The 19,513-nt window shown below is 45.3% G+C and overlaps 1 protein-coding gene and 1 long non-coding RNA gene across 4 annotated transcripts in view; one reads left to right on the top strand and one right to left on the bottom strand.

The window, feature by feature from the left end:
* The window catches only part of ndst2a (N-deacetylase/N-sulfotransferase (heparan glucosaminyl) 2a), a 95,489-nt gene extending 88,092 nt beyond the window's left edge, over positions 1-7,397 (top strand). For all 3 annotated transcript variants that reach the window (XM_061227961.1, XM_061227959.1, XM_061227960.1), the window contains 9 exons: positions 486-614; positions 1,175-1,357; positions 2,094-2,190; positions 2,373-2,496; positions 3,347-3,521; positions 3,959-4,129; positions 4,384-4,493; positions 4,903-5,005; positions 6,064-7,397. In XM_061227961.1, the coding sequence (XP_061083945.1) occupies positions 486-614; positions 1,175-1,357; positions 2,094-2,190; positions 2,373-2,496; positions 3,347-3,521; positions 3,959-4,129; positions 4,384-4,493; positions 4,903-5,005; positions 6,064-6,189 (1,218 nt within the window). In that variant the 3' untranslated portion in view covers positions 6,190-7,397. The remainder of the gene's footprint in view (positions 1-485; positions 615-1,174; positions 1,358-2,093; positions 2,191-2,372; positions 2,497-3,346; positions 3,522-3,958; positions 4,130-4,383; positions 4,494-4,902; positions 5,006-6,063) is intronic.
* A 4,492-nt stretch (positions 7,398-11,889) lies between these two features.
* On the bottom strand, positions 11,890-15,351 carry LOC133118167 (uncharacterized). The gene is made up of 5 exons (XR_009706375.1): positions 15,283-15,351; positions 14,942-14,965; positions 12,911-14,249; positions 12,532-12,654; positions 11,890-12,055 (listed from the first exon to the last, which is right to left on the bottom strand). It is a non-coding gene; the product is annotated as an uncharacterized LOC133118167 (long non-coding RNA).
* Between the last annotated feature and the right edge of the window lie 4,162 nt (positions 15,352-19,513).

Below are 19,513 nucleotides of genomic sequence, written 5' to 3'. Positions count from 1 at the left end.
CTCCTGGGGCAGAATATCATGACTGCTGTAATGATGGAGGACGGGAGGGGAGCCGTTAACATGACCCCATTACTGCAGCCGCCCATACAAGTGCTGACCCTGCTCCACTGCGCCCGTTTGGCCAAAACTGCGTGACTAATTACTCATTCTCACCAAAGGCTTTGTGCTCCGCTGGGAGTTCCTCTGATTGGTTTAGAGCAGCGACTCATTAACACAGCGATCAGCTCGTATGTTGAGAGTGGGAGTTAGTCCATTGTGAGGCCCTGGCTGACCTTCGCCGGTGCATGTAAACGATTTCATCCGGTTCCTCCTCCAATCAGGGCAGTGTTGAAGTGACTGGCTGAGAAAGGCTTTAAAAGATTTTGACGGTTCATCTCCATCTCTTTCCCTCGCTTTCTCTGTGCGTGTGCGTGTGTGTCTTGTTGCCTGTATTTACTGTGTGTGTGTGTGTGTGTGTGTGTGTGTGTGTATTGTGCCTCCTGCAGGTTTTGCCCAGACAGACGTGTGGTCTCTTCACTCACACCATCTTCTACAATGAATACCCTGGAGGCTCTAGAGAGCTGGACAAGAGCATCCGAGGAGGGGAACTTTTCCTCACCGTCCTCCTAAACCCTGTAAGACCTGACAACACACTGCTCCTCACTGTCCTCCTAAACCCTGTAAGACCTGACAACACAGTGCTCCTCACTGTCCTCCTAAACCCTGTAAGACCTGGCAACACACTGCTCCTCACTGTCCTCCTAAACCCTGTAAGACCTGACAACACACTGCTCCTCACCGTCCTCCTAAACCCTGTAAGACCTGACAACACACTGCTTCACACTGTCCTCCTAAACCCTGTAAGACCTGACAACACACTGCTCCTCACTGTCCTCCTAAACCCTGTAAGACCTGACAACACACTGCTCCTCACCGTCCTCCTAAACCCTGTAAGACCTGACAACACACTGCTCCACACCGTCCTCCTAAACCCTGTAAGACAGACAGGACAGACGTGTTTTCACACTGCCGTAACATAACTAAGGCCGCCATTTCAAAGCAGTGTCGCTTGCACCCCTTGGATTAAAATGACTGCTAAAATAATCGGTTATGAACAGCAGTGCCTGCCTGAACACCCCCCACCCCACCCCACCCCTCTTCTGCACGCGCTCACTCTGCTGTGTCCCGTCTGCAGATCAGCATATTTATGACCCACCTGTCTAACTACGGGAACGACCGGCTGGGCCTGTACACCTTCGAGTCCCTGGTGAAGTTTGTGCAGTGCTGGACCCACCTGCGGCTGCAGACCCTGCCCCCGGTGCAGCTGGCCGACAAGTACTTCCACATCTTCCCCGAGGAGAGGGACCCCTTGTGGCAGGTGTGTGTAACAGCACCGGCGCGCCGCTTGTTGAACGCACCGCTCGTTTTCATGCCCGCCGTTCCCCGTCGTGCCGGAAACACCAGTTGCGTACGGCGTTCGCGGTGGTAGCTGCACAATGGAATAAGAGGGTAGCAGGCTATGCTAGATAGAGAGGTAACGTTAGGTTCTGTTTCAGACTTTACTGGCTTGTTGCCTAGTTTACTGGGCGCAGCAGCATTACAACTTTGCCAGAAGGGATCAACTTAGATTTGCTTGTCTTTTTTTTTCTTTTTTCGCGGTATGCTGTATTAATTGTGTTTCATTAATGAAACCCACTCAACGGTCTTTGAAAAGACTGATTCCAAAGCCTTGTTTTAATTATTAACTTTTATATTTTACCAGCTGGCTATAGACACAGTTTTGGTCTGCTGAGAGGCACGGCGAGTTTATTTTCTCATTTGATGTGGTGCCAGCCTCCCCCTGATTCATTAAACCCCGTGTCTGTTATTTCCTGGATCAGCAGTTCCCTTCCTGAATATGGGATAATAAGTCAAGCTGATATCATTTTAATATTGGTCAGATTTACCACTTTGACATTTCAATCGTCAGCATTATTTGCTTTTTACTGACTGGCGTGTTTCCTGAGACGGGAAGCGTATAGCACTTAAGCTTGTCTTGGGAAGGGGTTGTCCTAAAATGGCCGCCGTTGGGAGGCGGAGGCATTGGCTGAGCTTTTAACTCTCTTCCTCTTCAGAACCCCTGTCATGACAAGAGACACAAGGACATCTGGTCCAAGGAGAAGACCTGTGACAGGCTGCCCAAGTTCCTGGTGATTGGCCCGCAGAAAACAGGTACTGCCCATCCAGCCAATTGTTGTGGTCCTTTTGTGTAAAGAAAAAAAAAAAAGAAGAAGAAAGGATTTTAATGAACAGAGATTGTGGTGGTGATGCTGTTAATGAGGGTGATGGTGATGCTATTAGTGGTGGTGATGATGATGATGAAGAATGACGTGGCGGTTGTTTCCTCCTCTCAGGCACGACGGCTCTTCACTCCTTCCTGACGCTTCACCCGGCCATCACCAGCAACTTCCTCAGCCCCGTCACCTTCGAGGAGATCCAGTTCTTCAACGGGCCCAACTACCACAACGGCATCGACTGGTGAGCCTGCTCTCCACCTCCATCTCATCCTCCACCCCTCCTCCCTCCACTTCTGCCTTGCCTCCACCTCCACATTTGCCTCCATCTCGTCCTCCATCCCACCTCCACCCCCACCTTCACCCTGGTCTTCATCTCGTCCCGCCTCACCCCCTGGCCACCCAAATCCCTCCCACCCCTCTCTGCTCCACAGAGACCACAGAGACAGAGCCTCTGAGACAGGGGATTAATCCCTGTCGTTACCTTGTCCCGTGGAGGTTGTGTTCCACCCTCCATTTACTGCAGGTTAGAGCCCACGGTGGACTAACTCAGGAGCCTGAGCCCTGAGCCCTGAGCCCTGGGCCCTGACCCCTGACCCCTGACCCCTGACCCCTGACCCCTGGATGAGGTTCTTCTCTAGAGCCCTCGGGGGAGGTGAATGGTCCTGTGACTGAGGCAGCAGGTTTATCTGAGAGGGGGAGTGAGCACCGCCGGGGCGGCTGATAACTGCTTCACAACTCTTCTCATACCTGCCTCCCTCTCTCCCTTTCCCTCTCCCTCTCTCCCTGTCGCTCAATCTCTCATTCCCTCATTCCCCTCATTCTTTCTCTCTCATTCCCTCTCATTCTTTCTCTCTCATTCCCTCTCATTCTTTCTCTCTCATTCCCTCTCATTCTTTCTCTCTCATTCCCTCTTCTTATCTTTCTTTGTCACTCTCTATCCCTCTCACGTTCTCATTTCCCCCTCCCTCCCTCTGTCCCTCTATCCCACTCCGTTCTCATTCCTCTTTCTCATTCTCACCCCTCCTCTCTCTCTCCCTCTCTCCCTCTCTCATTCTCACCCCCTCTCTCTCTCCCCCTCTGTCTCTCTGCAGGTATATGGAGTTCTTCCCCTTTCCCTCCAATGCCAGCACAGACTTCATGTTTGAGAAGAGCGCCAACTACCTGGACTCTGAGGTGACGCCCCGGCGAGCAGCCGCCCTGCTGCCGCGAGCCAAGATCCTGGCGCTGCTCATCAACCCCGCGGACCGGGCCTACTCCTGGTACCAGGTCAGCCCCCGACCACAGCCGTCACCTCACCCTTCCCAGGCTGAAATTTAAGATCTGCTTGTGTAAAAAAAAAAAAAAAAAAAAAAAACTATATATATACGGATATAAAAATCTTTTTTACATGTACACTTTACAGATATAGAGTTGTGTACATTAATGCAGTAGCTGAGGTTGGATTGGTTGACTTTTTTATGTAACCAGCAGTGGGGGTGTTTTTAAAGGTGCTCCATTGACCGTCCATAAGAAAGTTCAATTATGTACTTTTGCATAAAGGTCTAACGAAACATTATTATGCCTATATACCTGTAACTGTCCCCTGTAACTGTCCCCTGTAACTGGCCCCTGTAACTGGCCCCTGTGTGTCCCCTGTGTGTGTCCCCTGTGTGTGTCCCCTGTAACTGGCCCCTGTAACTGGCCCCTGTGTGTGTAACCTCCAGCACCAGCGGGCACACCAGGACCCTGCGGCGCTGAACCACACCTTCCAGCAGGTGGTGACAGCGGGTCCGTCCGCCTCCCCGGAGCTCCTGTCCCTGCAGCGCCGCTGTCTGGCCCCCGGGGCCTACGCCCTGCACCTGGAGCGCTGGCTTCAGCACTACCAGCCCAGCCAGGTACTCACACACCTCATACAGAGAGCGCACGCACACACACGCACACACACCCGCACACACGCCCCGGGGCCTACGCCCTGCACCTGGAGCGCTGGCTGCAGCACTACCAGCCCAGCCAGGTACTCACACACCTCATACGGAGAGCACATGCACGCACACGCGCGCACGCACGCACACACAGGCTCCCTGTCACTATAGAGACTGTGTCCCTGAAAGGCATTTTCCTGGAGCTTGACCTCTGACCCCTCTCCCAGCTGCTGATAGTGGACGGCTCGCAGCTGAGATCCAACCCTGCGCTGGTCATGGAGGGCGTGCAGAGGTTCCTGGGAGTCACGCCCATCTTCAACTACACCCAGGCACTCGCGTGAGTACCCTTCCCCAGAGGACCACCGCCAATCATCCCGTCCCTGCGCTACCTCTCCCGCCCTCCCTCTTTCTCTCCCTCCCTCATTCCCACCCTCTCTTTCCCTCCTTCCCTCCCTCCCCCCCTCCCTTGCTCCCTCCCTCTCCCTCTCCCTCTCTCTCTCTCTCTCTCTCTCTCTCTCCCTCCCTCCCTCCTTCTCTCTCTCTCTCTCCCTCCCTCCTTCTCTCTCTCTCTCTCTCTCTCTCCCCTTCCTTCCTTCCCTCCCGTGCAGTCGCTACTTATTCCCGCTCATTCGTATTAATGCCCTTGCTCTCCTGCACTCTGGGGCAGTAATGCCCTCGCTCTGGGGCAGTAATGCCCTCGCTCTCCTGCGCTCTCGTTCACCCACTCGCTCTCTGTCCGGTTTCAGCTTCGACGAGAGCAAAGGGTTCTGGTGCCAGAAGCTGGAGGGGGGCCGCTCCAAGTGTCTGGGAAAGAGCAAAGGCAGGAAGTACCCCGACATGGCGCCGGAGGTATGCTCACCAACAAAACCTACACTTTCATAGCGCATACATTTCATATTTTCACTTAACCTGTACCCAAAACGAGCATATGCCTAGAACTAGACCTAGACGACTCTTCCCATTCTCGTCAGCTTAAATAAGTCCCGCATAACGACGTTTCGTTAATTTGATCAGACTACGTCAGTCCCGCTACATGCCGTGAGCAGGCGGATCCTTGTGGAAGGTTGCGAGCCAGGAGCCAATGCGTGTTTTACGCCATCATTGCGGGCTAGCAATGTGCTGGAGGTCCCATAGTGTCATCTGAATCGTCCCTCTCTCCACCTGAGCACACTAAATGGGGATAATCCCCCTTCAGTGGTTCATACCAATAACCAGGTGAAGATTCAGAATAATTTCATATTTCAACTCATAATGATGCCTTGATCGGCAATATGTCTGCTCACTTCAGTGTCACGGGACCGGCGTAGTCCAATAAAATAAAATAAATGAAATCTGTCGTTAGACGAGACTTACTTTGAGACTTACATGGGCGAAAAGCAACTATCAAAAGCCTGCAAACTGGCAAATAATTGAGCGATGAAATATGTATATTTTTTCGCCAATTTGTCATAAAAGCCCTTTCTAATATAAGAGCAGTCAGCCGTATGAAGTTAATTTTCCCAAGCCCTGATGCACTCGAGCTTAGCCGGGTCATTTGTATAGTTTGTGAGAGAGCGTGCTTTGGCAATTTAGCACAGCACCAAAGAGAAATAGATGCACATGACACATTAATATTAATTGTAGTCATATCTCCAACATTGGTAAGAGTAGTTGTCTGGCAGTCGGAGGGTTGCCGGTTCGATTCCCGCCCTGAGTGTGTCAGTGTGAGCGAAGCGAGACACTTAACCCCCAAATGCTCCTGACAAGCTGGTACCTTGCATGCCAGACAGTCACCATTGGTGTGAGAGTGTGCGTATGAACAGGTGAATGAGAAGCATAAATTGTGCAGTGCTTTGGATAATGGCGCCATTTAAATGCCCACCGTTTACCTTTGCTGTTTTTGTTGTGGCTGTGGCTGTGGCTCTCAGGCACGGTCCTTCCTGGCGGAGTACTACCGCCAGCACAACATGGCGCTGCTGAAGCTGCTGAACCGGCTGGGCCAGAGCCTCCCCGCCTGGCTGAGAGAGGAGCTGCAGGGAGCCAGCTGGAGCTGAGAGCCGACCGCAGCAGGACTGCAGCTCGACCGCAGCACGACCGCAACGCAGGGGCCGAGGAACCGGGGGGGAGGAGGGGCGGGGGCGGTTCATCACCCGCCCCACACAAACCGCTGCAGAGGAGCAGGCCTACGTCATCCCGTCAAGAGCACAGATGGAGGAATCGGTGGAGGGACAAAGGGAGGGATGGGCGGAGCGTTTTGTTAAGAAGGGCTTTGATGGTGGAGATTGAAGAAAGACTGAAGACGTATTGCCCCTGCAGCTTTTTGTGAACAGCTTTGTCCATCTGTCATTGGTCAGACTGTGTTTTCCAGCACCGTGATTGGGCAACAGGTGGATGAAATCCTGAACACACCCCACACCCCCTCACCACCACCCCCTTCACTGGGAGCCAGCCAATCAGGTCTTGGCCAGATGCGAAACGTTACCGGCTGATAGGATGAACTGGAGCCTTCAGCCTGGCCACACCCTTGTTTGTTTCATTTCTTCAGAAGAATGATTGTGAAGCGTTGTACATTTCTACGATGGGTGGTATATTTTGGGATGGGGTGGGTGGGAGAGGACTTGCTGCGAAGGGGACACTGTGGGATACACTCACCACTACCAGAGACCACATACACACACACACACACACACACACACACACACACACACACACACACGCACGCCACAACCTGGCCACTCTGTGAGATGTATGCATACACACACACACACACACACACACGACACAGCCTGGCCACTCTGTGAGACACACACATACACACCTTACCTACCTAGCTACCAACCTACCTACCTGCTGCAACCCGGCCGCTCTCTAGGGCACACACTCTGAAGACAAGGACTTACTGGACTATGACATACTCTATATACACACACACACACACACACACACACACACACACACACACGCACACATATATACACACCCGGACACCTGCATATACATACATACATACATACATACATACCCAGGCCCAGGTGTGGTCTTACAGAAACTGCTTGGACAGAGGGAAGACGGGCCCCCACACAGACCAATGACCTGAGCTGCTGGAGGGAGAGGGGGCCCCACGTCTGAAACTGGGGGGGCGTCCATCGTAAGAGGAGCTGCTGCCTTGGTTTGTGTTCATTTTGTAAAGACTGTCTTAAAACTAAGAAGAAAAAAACATTACCGACACAGTATGGTCTCTAATAAAGGCATAGGAAGGTCAGACTGCTGTGAGCTGTGATTTCTTCATTTAGAGTGGAGCGTAAACTCGCGCACACACACACACACTCACTCACACTCACACTCGCACTCATTCACTCGCACACACACAATCTCACACACATAATCTCTCACACATGGGCACACACTCACACATACACTCACACATACTCTTGCGCACACACACACACACACACACACACACACACACACACGCATAATCTCACATGCGCACACACTCAAACAGACACATTCACACACATACTTACACAGACACTCACACATACTCTTGCAATCGCGCGCGCGCACACATACACACTCTCATACACAGACACACACATTCACACACATACTCTCACACAGAGACACACACACACACATACTCTCACATACCGACACATTCACATGCATACTCTCACACAGACACACACATACTCTCGCACACACACACACACACACACACACACACACACACATACTCTCGCGCACACACACACACTCTCGCACTCGCACACACACACACACACACTCTCACATACCGACACATTCATATGCATACTCTCACACAGACACACACATACTCTCGCACACACACACACACACACACACACACACACATACTCTCGCACGCGCACACACACACACACACACACACACACACACACTCTCGCACTCGCACACAGTAATGATCATCCTCCAGGTCACACCCCCCGCTGTAATATCAGAATGGATCTACTTCTGGAACGTCTGAACTTCCAAAAACATTTCTATTCTGTCATGCATCCAGAACCCACCTGGTAGCCGCTGCGTCATTGAGGGTATTGATGCAGAGGTCTTGGACAGGAATCCGTCCTGCACTGAGTGTGTACATTGCCCCCTTAAACATTTTCGATTAAAAAATATCTTCCCCCGCTGTATGCGCACGCAGCAGATGGAGGCGATCTAGAATGCCGAACAGTACTTCCACCACCGGATAAATTGCTGTGGAAAAAAGAAAAAAAAGTTAAATAGGCAGATCTTGTTAATTAATCACGGAGCCCAACGGCTCACTCGAGACTTGACCTCGATTGCAGTGCCTTTGAAGTATTTAATCACCCTGGGACCTTGGCTGGTGGAAAAAAGAAACGCTGCCTAAACGCAGGCTGACTTAATAAATCCCCGGCTTGCCTTTAAAAACTCTGGCAGCAGGAGCTGGATAATGATAGCGATACACTCCCAATATTCATATACTCAATATACAGTCCCCTCCAAAAGTATTGGAAGAGCAAGGCCAATTCCTTTTAGTTTTCGCAGTTCAACGAATACATTTGGCGTTGAGATAAAAAGATGAACACGAGACCAGAGTTCAGAATTTCAGCTTTTATTTCCTGGTATTTACATCTGGATGTGTTTAAAGTGCTTGGAACATGCCACCTTTGGTATCAGACCTCCCGATTTTTGGCTGAGCAAAAGAATTGGAACAGTGAGTATTTAAGTCAATGAAAGTGAATGACACATCAAGCCTGCGACCCACTGACATCACCAAACTGTTGCATTCTTCTTTTGTGATGCTTGTCCAGGCTTTTACTGCAGTCTCTTTCAGTTGCTTGTTTCGGGGGGGTGGGGTTTCCCTTCAGGGTCCTCTTCAGGAGGTGAAATACATGCTCAATTTGCTTAAGGTCTGGTGACCGACTTGGCCAGTCTAAAACCTTCCACTTTCTCTCCCTAATGAAGTTCTTTGTTGTCTTGGCAGTGTGTTTTGGGTCATTGTCTTGCTGCATGATGAAGTTCCTCCTAATTCGATTGGACGCATTTCTCCATCAGTTGGCAGACAGAATGTTTTTGTAGACTTCTGAATTCATCCTGCTGCTACCATCGTGAGCTGTATCATCGATAGAGATTAGAGAGCCCACTCCAGAAGCAGCCATGCAAGTCCCAAGCCATGACACTTCCTCCACCGTGCTTCAGAGATGAGCTTGTATGTTTGGGGTCATGAGCAGATCCCTTCTTTCTCCACGCTTTGGCCTTTCCATCACTGCGCGTTGTCGTCCGGTCCATTCAATGCTGAAAGATGTCCGCTGGTACGTTTTCCGTGTGGAAAAGTTAGTTGCTGTAGTGTGTAGTGGTAAGCTGATGTAGCGGTTTGCATACACCAGTTTCCACTCACAATAGGCCACTAAGTTACCTCAAGGTAAACTAGGTGTGTCCGTAGGCCTGGTGGTGCGCTGTAGAGGATTTGCCCAAACTTTCCTGGTACATGGCTCCATTCATCCTCCCCTTGATACGGTGAAGTCGTCCTGTCCCCTTAGCTGAGAAACACCCCCAAAGCATAAGGTTTTCACCTCCATGCTTCACAGTGGGGATGGTGTTCCTTGGGGTTGTACTCAGCATTTCTCTTCCTCCAAACACGGCGAGTCGATTGCCAAATAGTTGGTGCCAAATAGCTCTATTTTGGTCTCATCTGACCACATCACTTTCTCCCATTCTCCTCTGGATCATCCAGGTGTTCTTTGGCAAACTTCAGACAGGCCTGTACATGTGCCTTCTTCAGCAGAGGAACCTTGCGCACGCAGCAGGATTTTAATCCTTCACGGTGTAGTGTGTTACTGATGGTTCTCTTCATGACTGTGGTCCCAACTGCCTTCAGGTCATTAACAAGCTCCTCCTGTGTAGTACTGGGCTGATCCCTGACCTTTCTCATGATCATTGATATCCCACGAGGCGAGATCTTGCGTGGAGCCCCAGACCGAGGGAGATTGGCGGTGACTTTGTGTTTCTTCCATTTTCTAATAATTGCTCCAACAGTTGTTAACTTCTCACCAAGCTGCTTGCTTATTTTCTTGTAGCCCATCCCAGCCTTGTGCAGGTCTACAATTTTGTCCCTGATGTCCTTAGACAGCTCCTTTGTCTTGGCCAAATGATCAAATAATTATTGCTCCCACTGTAATTACGTTTTCCAAAATTGTTGGCATCATTTCATTTGCAAAAGATCTAGTTTGGGCCTTGTCCATCTCTCCAACCTCCCATTCGCACGTGCCTAACCCGACATCTCAATTCTGCGTCTCCTCGTCCCCCATTTTCTTCATGCCCTCTGCAGTCTGTCAGTGACTAACCTCACGTGACTTCATCCTGGTTATTGAGTCAGATGTTTTGTTCCTCTTAATTTTCCGTCACAGTGAATGAGCTTACATTGCTGCAAAATATTTCTTGATATTGGGAAAAACTTGAGGAATTGTGAGCAAAAGACAGGTTGCAGAGAACTTCAACTTCATCTGTCCAGTTTTGGTGAGTCTGCCCACTGCGGCCTCAGCTTTCTGTTCTTGGCTGACAGAAGAGGAACCTGACGTGGTCTTCTGCTGCTGTAGCCCATCTGCCTCAAGGTTCGGCCTGTCGTGCATTCTGAGATGCTTTTCTGCTCCCCACAAGTGTACAGAGTGGTTATCTGAGTTACTGTAGGCTTTCTGTCAGCTCAAACCGGTATGGCCATTCTCTGTTGCCCTCTCTCGTCAACAAGACGTTTCTGTCCACAGAACCACATTTTTTTAAATTTTTTGCACCATTTTGAGTGAACTTGTGCATGAAAATCCCCGAAAATCAGCAGTTCCAGAAACAGTCAAACCAGCCTTTCTGGCATCAACAATCTTGCCACGGTCGAAATCACTGAGATTTACATTTTTTATGATGGTTGATGCAAACATTAATTGAAGCTCCTGACTTGTATCTGCATGATTTAATGCATCAAATGAATAAGTAGGTGTATTGGTGTTCCTAAAGTGCTCAGTGTCTTCTCAAACCATCCTGTGTGGCACCAACAATCCACGGTCAAAGTCAATTTGATCACATATCTTCCCCATTCTGACATTTGGTCTGAACAACAGCTGAACCGCTTGACCACGTCTGCATGCTTTTAAGCATTTAGTTGCTGCCACATGATTGGCTGATTAAATATTTATGTGAACAAGCTAGTCTACAGGTTTATCTAATAAACTGCTCACTGAGTATGTAGAGAAACGATTTCCACAGTGCGGTCTTATTTCTTGTCCTATTCCAGTGCATCTATGTATACCACCATACTGCCACCTGCTGGAAGATGGTGGTAGACTACTAACAGTCAGTCCCCTCGCTGTAATGGTTTAAACCGTCCACAAGATGGAGCCACACATACTGTAATAATTCAGAAATCACTGCAAACGTGGTTATGAAGAAACCTTCTAAAAGACGGCCATGATCACAGTTTCATTCACAGTAACTTTAGTTTTTGCTTTAAAGTACAGGTAATTTTCAGATTATTTTATATAATTTATATATATTAATAAATATAATATTTATAATTGCAGTTTTAGTCAATGGAACCTATAAACTCCCGGAGAGGCAAAGTAGGTGAACTTCAGTGCTGTTTATGGGAGCAGACAACAGAAAAATAGCAGATCATTGGTAAAATAATATTTTTGTTGTAGTTTTTATTGGGGGGTGGGTGTGGAGGGGAAGGGGTGGAGGGGGTGGAGGGGGTGGGGTGGGGTGGGGTGCAGAAGGACAACATATCCCCATTTAAGCCTGCTTCTGTGTTCTCAGCCTGTTCCCGATGTTATCATCCTGGTCTGTGAGGTCATGCACTTGGTCTGTGAGGTCATGCGCTTGGTCTGTGAGGTCATGCGCTTGGTCTGTGTGGGGTTGGATTTCGTCCTGTTAGAGCAGAGGAGGATACAAGCAGAGTTGCAGTTTATATTCCAAAATGTTTACATGCGTCGCTTTTTAGACTCAACAAAAAAGCAACAATAACCTTATTAAATCACAATAAAAAATTAAACTCAGTGTTTTAAATTCCTACTGATCTACCACACACTGTACACAGTGTGGTAGAACAATGGTGTTAGATCAGTGTTTTTCAGATGCAATGTGCATCTTGGTTTGTATCTTCGTCAGATACAGTAAATGCCTGTTTTCAGTTATTTTAAGTTCTTTCAGATTTTGTTTTGCCGCACTGTCTCCATACACATTCAACAATTGGAACGTAAGACATCACACAGACAATAATATAGAACAATTTATAATTGACATTGACAGGGTCAAAGAAGAATCATCAGCCCTACACTACATTCCATTTACACTGTAACTCTTAATCACCGTGGATACCGTCAAAAATAAATACACATGATCACCTTTTTCAGGATATTCCACACTTTGTTTTGCAGTTTCTCCTCCTTGTTGCTTCTCACAAAAGTGGTGTCACTGCCACAAGTTCAGTCCTCACAGGCAAACGCATTGGCTCCATGGAAGTAGATCTGGAATGAATACATGTTTAGATTAGTCTTCATCATAATGGAACTGAATATGTTTCAGTTAGTCTTCATCATAATGGAACTGAATATATGTTTCAGTTAGTCTTCATCATAATGGAACTGAATATATGTTTCAGTTAGTCTTCATCATAATGGAACTTAATATATGCTTCAATTAGTCTTCATCATAATGGAACTGAATATACGTTTCAGTTAGTCTTCATCATAATGGATTGATTGGCAGGTGGAGTGAACTCACCCAGGCTGTGCTGAAAGTCTCTCTCATGCAGGCAAACGTGGGGGCAAGTTGTCCTTCTGGAGAAATTCCAGAGGCAGAAATGACTGTGCCAGAGTGTACAACAATGGCTGATCTTTTGCAGGTTTTTTCTTTTTTCTTTTTTTTTTTTTTTTTGGGGGGGGGGGGGGGGGGGGGGGGCAACTTATGCTCTTATTTATTTGATGTGACATTTTGCATAAGCACCAACTACTCTCGCAGACTGAGTGTAATTGAAGATGTTACTGTGCTCAAGTACCAGAGCAAATTAAGGTTGGAATAAAAACCAGCACACAGACCAGCCCTGGTTGTTGGCATGGTCACATCTCCAATCAATCACCCACACACCATTCACTCACATTATTTTCACTTCATTCACTCACATTATTTTCACTTCATTCACTCACATTATTTTCACTTCATTCACACACTCTTTTTTTAATATGGGCAAGTCGCCAATTAGCCTATATCTTTATTTATTATCTTTATTATTTATAACATTATCATATTTTTTTAGAAAATTGATGCAGTCCTAAAGAGTTGGAAATGCTTTACTTTCAAGTTCTTTTTCATTTTTTAGAATTTACCATAATGACTTTTTTTTTAATTCTCTCATGAAAACATTTTTTTTTTTAATATCTTCGTCAATGTCAATAATGTTAATGCACCGTCCAAATGGTTGTCCAGGAACAACTCCACGGTACATTCCCACAACTTTGTCTTTATAGAAAACTGGCGCACCACTATCACCTTCAATTCCACATTTGTTAATTACAAATTCTGAATTCTTTATCTTATTTTTCATATCTATGGCATTACAATTCATGACATTTGCCTCAATTAAATTAGCTGTTTGTAATGTCCTACATGTAATGACATGGACTAACTTGTCCTTTTCAGGTTTCCCATCAATTTGATCTAACAATCCCTTATTCCAAGGGATAAAACGATCTCTTGGTAACTCTAGTAATGCATAATCAATTGCAAAGCTATAGATAATGGGTGATAGATTAATTTTATAAATTAAGATTAATTTACCATGTTTATGTGGAAAGAAGGCATATATACTGCCGTCACTACCAATTGAGTGGTACGTTGTCAAAATACGGTTAGGTGCATATGCAAAAAAACATTGTGATGTACATAGTAAGCCATTTTTGTTTGTTATAATATACCCAAATTTTTCAAAATCCTTCTGAATATTTAAATGATCTTCAATATGAATACTATTAATAGCACTGTTGCTACAGTTATATATAAAACATGATGATTCAGGATCATCAATATTACGTTTTATTAAATGAAGAAAATCCTTGTCTTGAACCTTAAAGAAAAAAGAAAAAAAAAAAGAAATCCGTGAGATTTTTTTCCTACACGATGCATTAAACATACAAGCATATGGTTTAATTATGTATGAATACATTATCATGAGAATAAATGAAATATGGTACAGTTCACATTAATCTACATTTAATAGATAAATAGATTTGCATACATGTATTTTAAGGGAGTATAATCAACCCTCTTCACATAAATCCTAAACGTGTTCCTACAGCTACGTAGGCTAATGAGGCTAATAAGTGCCATATGCGTCACTATGTGAAAGAGTAAGGTCTAAACATTGAACATTGAACAATGAGTGGGATTGCACTCAGATTTAGTCATTATTTCAATGGTATAGGGTATCTGGTGAGCGAGAAATGAGAGCGAGTAGCCGGTGTGACAAATGCATGACTGCGGAAATGTCGATCGCCGCAAACGGCTGATTATGATTATGCCTAATCTCCACCACATACGCCACATACTGCCCCTATGCAAGTAACGCAGGCTGTAAATCGCCCGCATCTAAATTAATTTGCTACATTTTGAAGTAAATCTGGTAAAAAGTACATTTCTACAGTTCTTAGATATTGACATATTGAGCATTAAAAAACTATGAGTAATTGTTTAAACTTTGATACTATAAAAAGCAAAAATGTTATTATTTTTCAGTTTATCTTCACATGAATTACTTACCATGCTGGACACGCTGATTCCAGTCTTTAAAATTAAAGTCAAAGAATGATTCAGATTAGGCTATAGCCAACAACAACTTTTATTCGGTTATGAATCCAACATGTAGGGCCAGTTTCACAGACAGTGATTGAGCCTAGTCTTAGATTAATTCTATTTTGAATTGGAATTCTCCATACCAAACTGAATTTAGTCCATGACTAAGCCTTATCTTCGTCTGTGAAACTGGCCCTAAATCATTTCAGTTAGCATATTATCTTAAAGATAGAAATAGTATTTGAAAAGTGTAATATCAATACAATATAAAGTTATATAAAACCATTACATGCAGCAACTTTACTTACCATTTCTGCCTGTCTGGACATTTCTGAGAGTTTAGTAGGGGGGGAGCGTATTTATCTGCTCACTGGAACAATGCAGAGAGGTGGAGACTGAACTCACACCAATGAACAACCTCTCAAGACCAACCAAATCCGTTCCACTCTGTTTACATTTACATTTTCATTGTAAATGTAGTCGGTACTTCTGCTTTTGGTTTTAGCAACACTAAATGCTTGATTGGGACAAGAGTTAATGAATTAAACAACAGCCATTGGTTCTCAGATTTGATTTGTCATAAACGTTGACATTTTTGCTACTGTACATCATGATAATGAAAAACAATGTGCCCATATAAAACTTAAATAGGCAGTTACTGTAGATGGAATTCATATCCAAATAATATAATATATAATAATGTAATATAAGCATTTGGCAGACACTCATATTGTGCCCGCCCCTCCCCCTTCCAGTGTAAAATAGGTGTGCACACAAGCGGGTATGTGCAACATGTCAGGCATTTCACTGCCCAGACTTGCCATACAGGAAACCAAATAGAGTGACGCTATGGAAATTTGCTTTGCGGTTTCCATTGAAACAAAGATTCTGTATGAAATGTGTCAAGCCTTGTTTATGAAGTTCAGCGGTATAGCGAGTAGGGTTGGAAGAAGTGCTGTGCCTGAACTATCTGAGCCATTGGACTGCAGAGAAGTTTTCATGTTGGTAGTGTTTGAAAACTTTAAAAATGTCTTCATCCTTCCTTGTCCCCTTGCGAGGGGATAATTGGTTACCATGACAGGGAATATTCAAATTGTTTAGTAAAGAAAAGAAAACATGTTTCTCCTCATTCGTCCACTTCAGAAACGGATGCGACGATTTTGGTGTGCCAGCACACCTATTGAATTGAGATTTGGGGACTGTGCAAGGCAACTGAAGTCACTGTCACGTTCGTGGAACTGGCCTGAGAAGATGAGTGCTTTGTAACATGGCTCATTCTCCTGCAGGAAGCATCCATTTTAAAAAGGGTAGAGTGTAGCCAGAAAGGGATGCACATGGTCAGCAACAATGCTTATCTAGGCTGTGACATTCTGATGATGCTCAATTGGTATTAAGGGGCCAAACGTGTACCAAGAAAACATTCCCCACACCGTTACACCACCACCACTAAGACCTAAGGCAGGATGGACCCATTAATTATTGCTGGTTACACTAAGTTCTGACCCAACCATCTGCCAACATACGTCACAGTGGCAGGCAGAATTTCTCCCGCTTTCATTCAAGCATTTCTTTATTTAAAAGTGTGGCCTATTCTTTTCAATTATTCAAACAATAAGCCCTCTATTGTCATTTATATTCTATTATGTGACTAGACTCAACAAAGGACACTGGTTGGTCGGCTAGTATTATCGTCAAGCGTAAAAATTTCCTTGTCAGGTACACATTTAATGTATTTTTTCAGTGTCTTCCACTTACCCAAACCTAACGAAAGCCAGCTAGACTTATCTTGTGTGATCAACTGGGGAAGCAAAATGTTCTTCTGTCATCAGTAAAGCTAAAAACCTTCACAGAATAGATATATCTGATTCTTATGTACCAACTACACTGCTCAAAAACGATTTATTCAAGTTCAAAGTCTTTACTGATGTACAATGTATAATTTCTTGAGAACAAAATTACGTAACAACGGTCAAAGGAAACCAAAATCATCAACCCATTGTGGGCTGGATTCAAAATCACAGCGAAAATCAAAGTAAAAAATGTAAATCACAGGCTGATCCAACTTGTGTGAATTTCATCAGGGAAACTCATAGCGTGACCCAGTAGTGTGTATGGCCCCCGCGTGCCTGTACGCACTCCCGACAACGTCTTGGCATGCTCCTGAGTTGGCGGATGGTGTCCTGGGGGGATCTCCTACCAGACCTGGATCAGGGCATCAGTGAGCTCCTGGACAGTCGGTGGCGGTACTTGGCGGTCTGACAATCGGTTATGACATGGAGGTCTGACCCTCCAACGATATGCCTCCCCAGGCCATCACTGACCCACCACCATCATTTAGTTAATTGGTTCGCATATTTATTGGGTTGAGAACAAATGCTGTATAGAGACCACTGCTAGTCAGAATGTAGTCACTCCTAGAATCAGTGGTAGTGACTTCACCCCAAAACGAAAAGAGCACGGCAAGGACACAAAGGTGCATATGTTAAGACTGCAATACAGTCAGCAAATTATAATATGTGTACCCACACAAATGATATATAGAAATGATAATATATACAGTGCATCAGGAAAGTATTCACAGCGCTTCACTTTTCCCCACATTTTGTTATGTTACAGCCTTATTCCAAAATGGAATAAATTCATTTTTTTCCTCAAAATTCTACACACAACACCCCGTAATGACAACATGAAAGAAGTTTTTTTTTTTTTTTTTTTTTTTTGGAAATGTATTAAAAATAAAAAATATAAGAAATGACATGTACATAAGTATTCACAGCCTTTGCCATGAAGCTCAAAATTGAGCTCAGGTGCATCCTGTTTCCACTGATCAACCTTGAGATGTTTCTACAGCTTAATTGGAGTCCACCTGTGGTAAATTCAGTTGATTGGACATGATTTGGAAAGGCACACACCTGTCTATATAAGGTCCCACAGTTGACAGTGCATGTCGGAGCACAAACCAAGCATGAAGTCAAAGGAATTGTCTGTCGACCTCCGAGACAGGATTGTCTCGAGGCACAAATCTGGGGAAGGGTACAGAAAAATTTCTGCTGCTTTGAAGGTCCCAATGAGCACAGTGGCCTCCATCATCCGTAAATGGAAGAAGTTCGGAACCACCAGGACTGAACTCTTTGGCGTGAATGCCAGGCGTCATGTGTGGAGGAAACCAGGCACCGCTCATCACCTGGCGAATACCATCCCTACAGTGAAGCATGGTGGTGGCAGCATCATGCTGTGGGGATGTTTTTCAGCGGCAGGAACTGGGAGACTAGTCAGGATTGAGGGGAAGATGAATGCAGCAATGTACAGAGACATCCTGGATGAAAACCTGCTCCAGAGCGCTCTTGACCTCAGACTGGGGCGACGGTTCATCTTTCAGCAGGACAACGACCCTAAGCACACAGCCAAGATATCAAAGGAGTGGCTTCAGGACAACTCTGTGAATGTCCTTGAGTGGCCCAGCCAGTGACCAGACTTGAATCCGATTGAACATCTCTGGAAAGATCTGAAAATGGCTGTGCACCGACGCTCCCCATCCAACCTGATGGAGCTTGAGAGGTGCTGCAAAGAGGAATGGGCGAAACTGCCCAAAGATAGGTGTGCCAAGCTTGTGGCAACATATTCAAAAAGACTTGAGGCTGTAATTGCTGCCAAAGGTGCATCAACAAAGTATTGAGCAAAGGCTGTGAATACTTATGTAAATGTGATTTCTTAGTTTTTTATTTTTAATAAATTTGCACAAAAAAAAAAAAAATACTACTTTCATGTTGTCATTATGGGGTGTTGTGTGTAGAATTTTGAGAAAAAAAAGAAACAATTTATTCCATTTTGGAATAAGGCTGTAACATAACAAAATGTGGGGAAAGTGAAGCGCTGTGAATACTTTCCGGATGCACTGTACATATATATTTAAAAACATCTGATATCCAAATAAGCTTGTGAGGAGTATTGCTAATGCATGCAGAATTCTTTCTGTGTTTATGTACATATGGAGCTTAGAATAATTCATTAGCATTTCTTTAGGTAATTGATTCCCTCGATCGGTGATTTTTGGCTAATCATACCTCTTGTTGGGCCATGAGACCATTTAGGGCCATGCATTGAAACATGCATTCTATTCAAATCAAATTTCAGTGTGGCGAAAAATCTCTCATACTTTCGGTTTCTGTGTTGACACTATGTTTCCTGTAAATGCTAGTCAAACCTGTTGTACAGACATGTCTCTCATGTGGCTTTTATTGTGCCTTATTTTATTATATTATATACACTAGTGAGCACTTTATTTAAGTATTTATTAGACTTAAAAAAAAAAAAAAAAAAAAAAAAAATGTTTTTACTTCTACTGCTGTAGCCTATCCATTTAGTTATGATGTGTTCAGAGATGTTCTTCTGCATACCACTGTCGTAATGTGTGGTTATTTGCGTTACCTTCCTGTCAGCTTTGACCAGTCTGGCCATTCTCCTCTGGCCTCTCTCATTAACAAGGCGTTTCTGTCTTCAGAACTGCTGCTCGCTAGATTCTGTTTTGTTTTTTGCACC

The sequence above is a fragment of the Conger conger genome, chromosome 18 (genome assembly GCF_963514075.1).
Source record: "Conger conger chromosome 18, fConCon1.1, whole genome shotgun sequence".
Lineage (NCBI taxonomy): Eukaryota > Metazoa > Chordata > Actinopteri > Anguilliformes > Congridae > Conger > Conger conger.
Note: the sequence above shows the minus strand (reverse complement) of the source record. Positions and strands in the feature narration are given on the sequence as shown.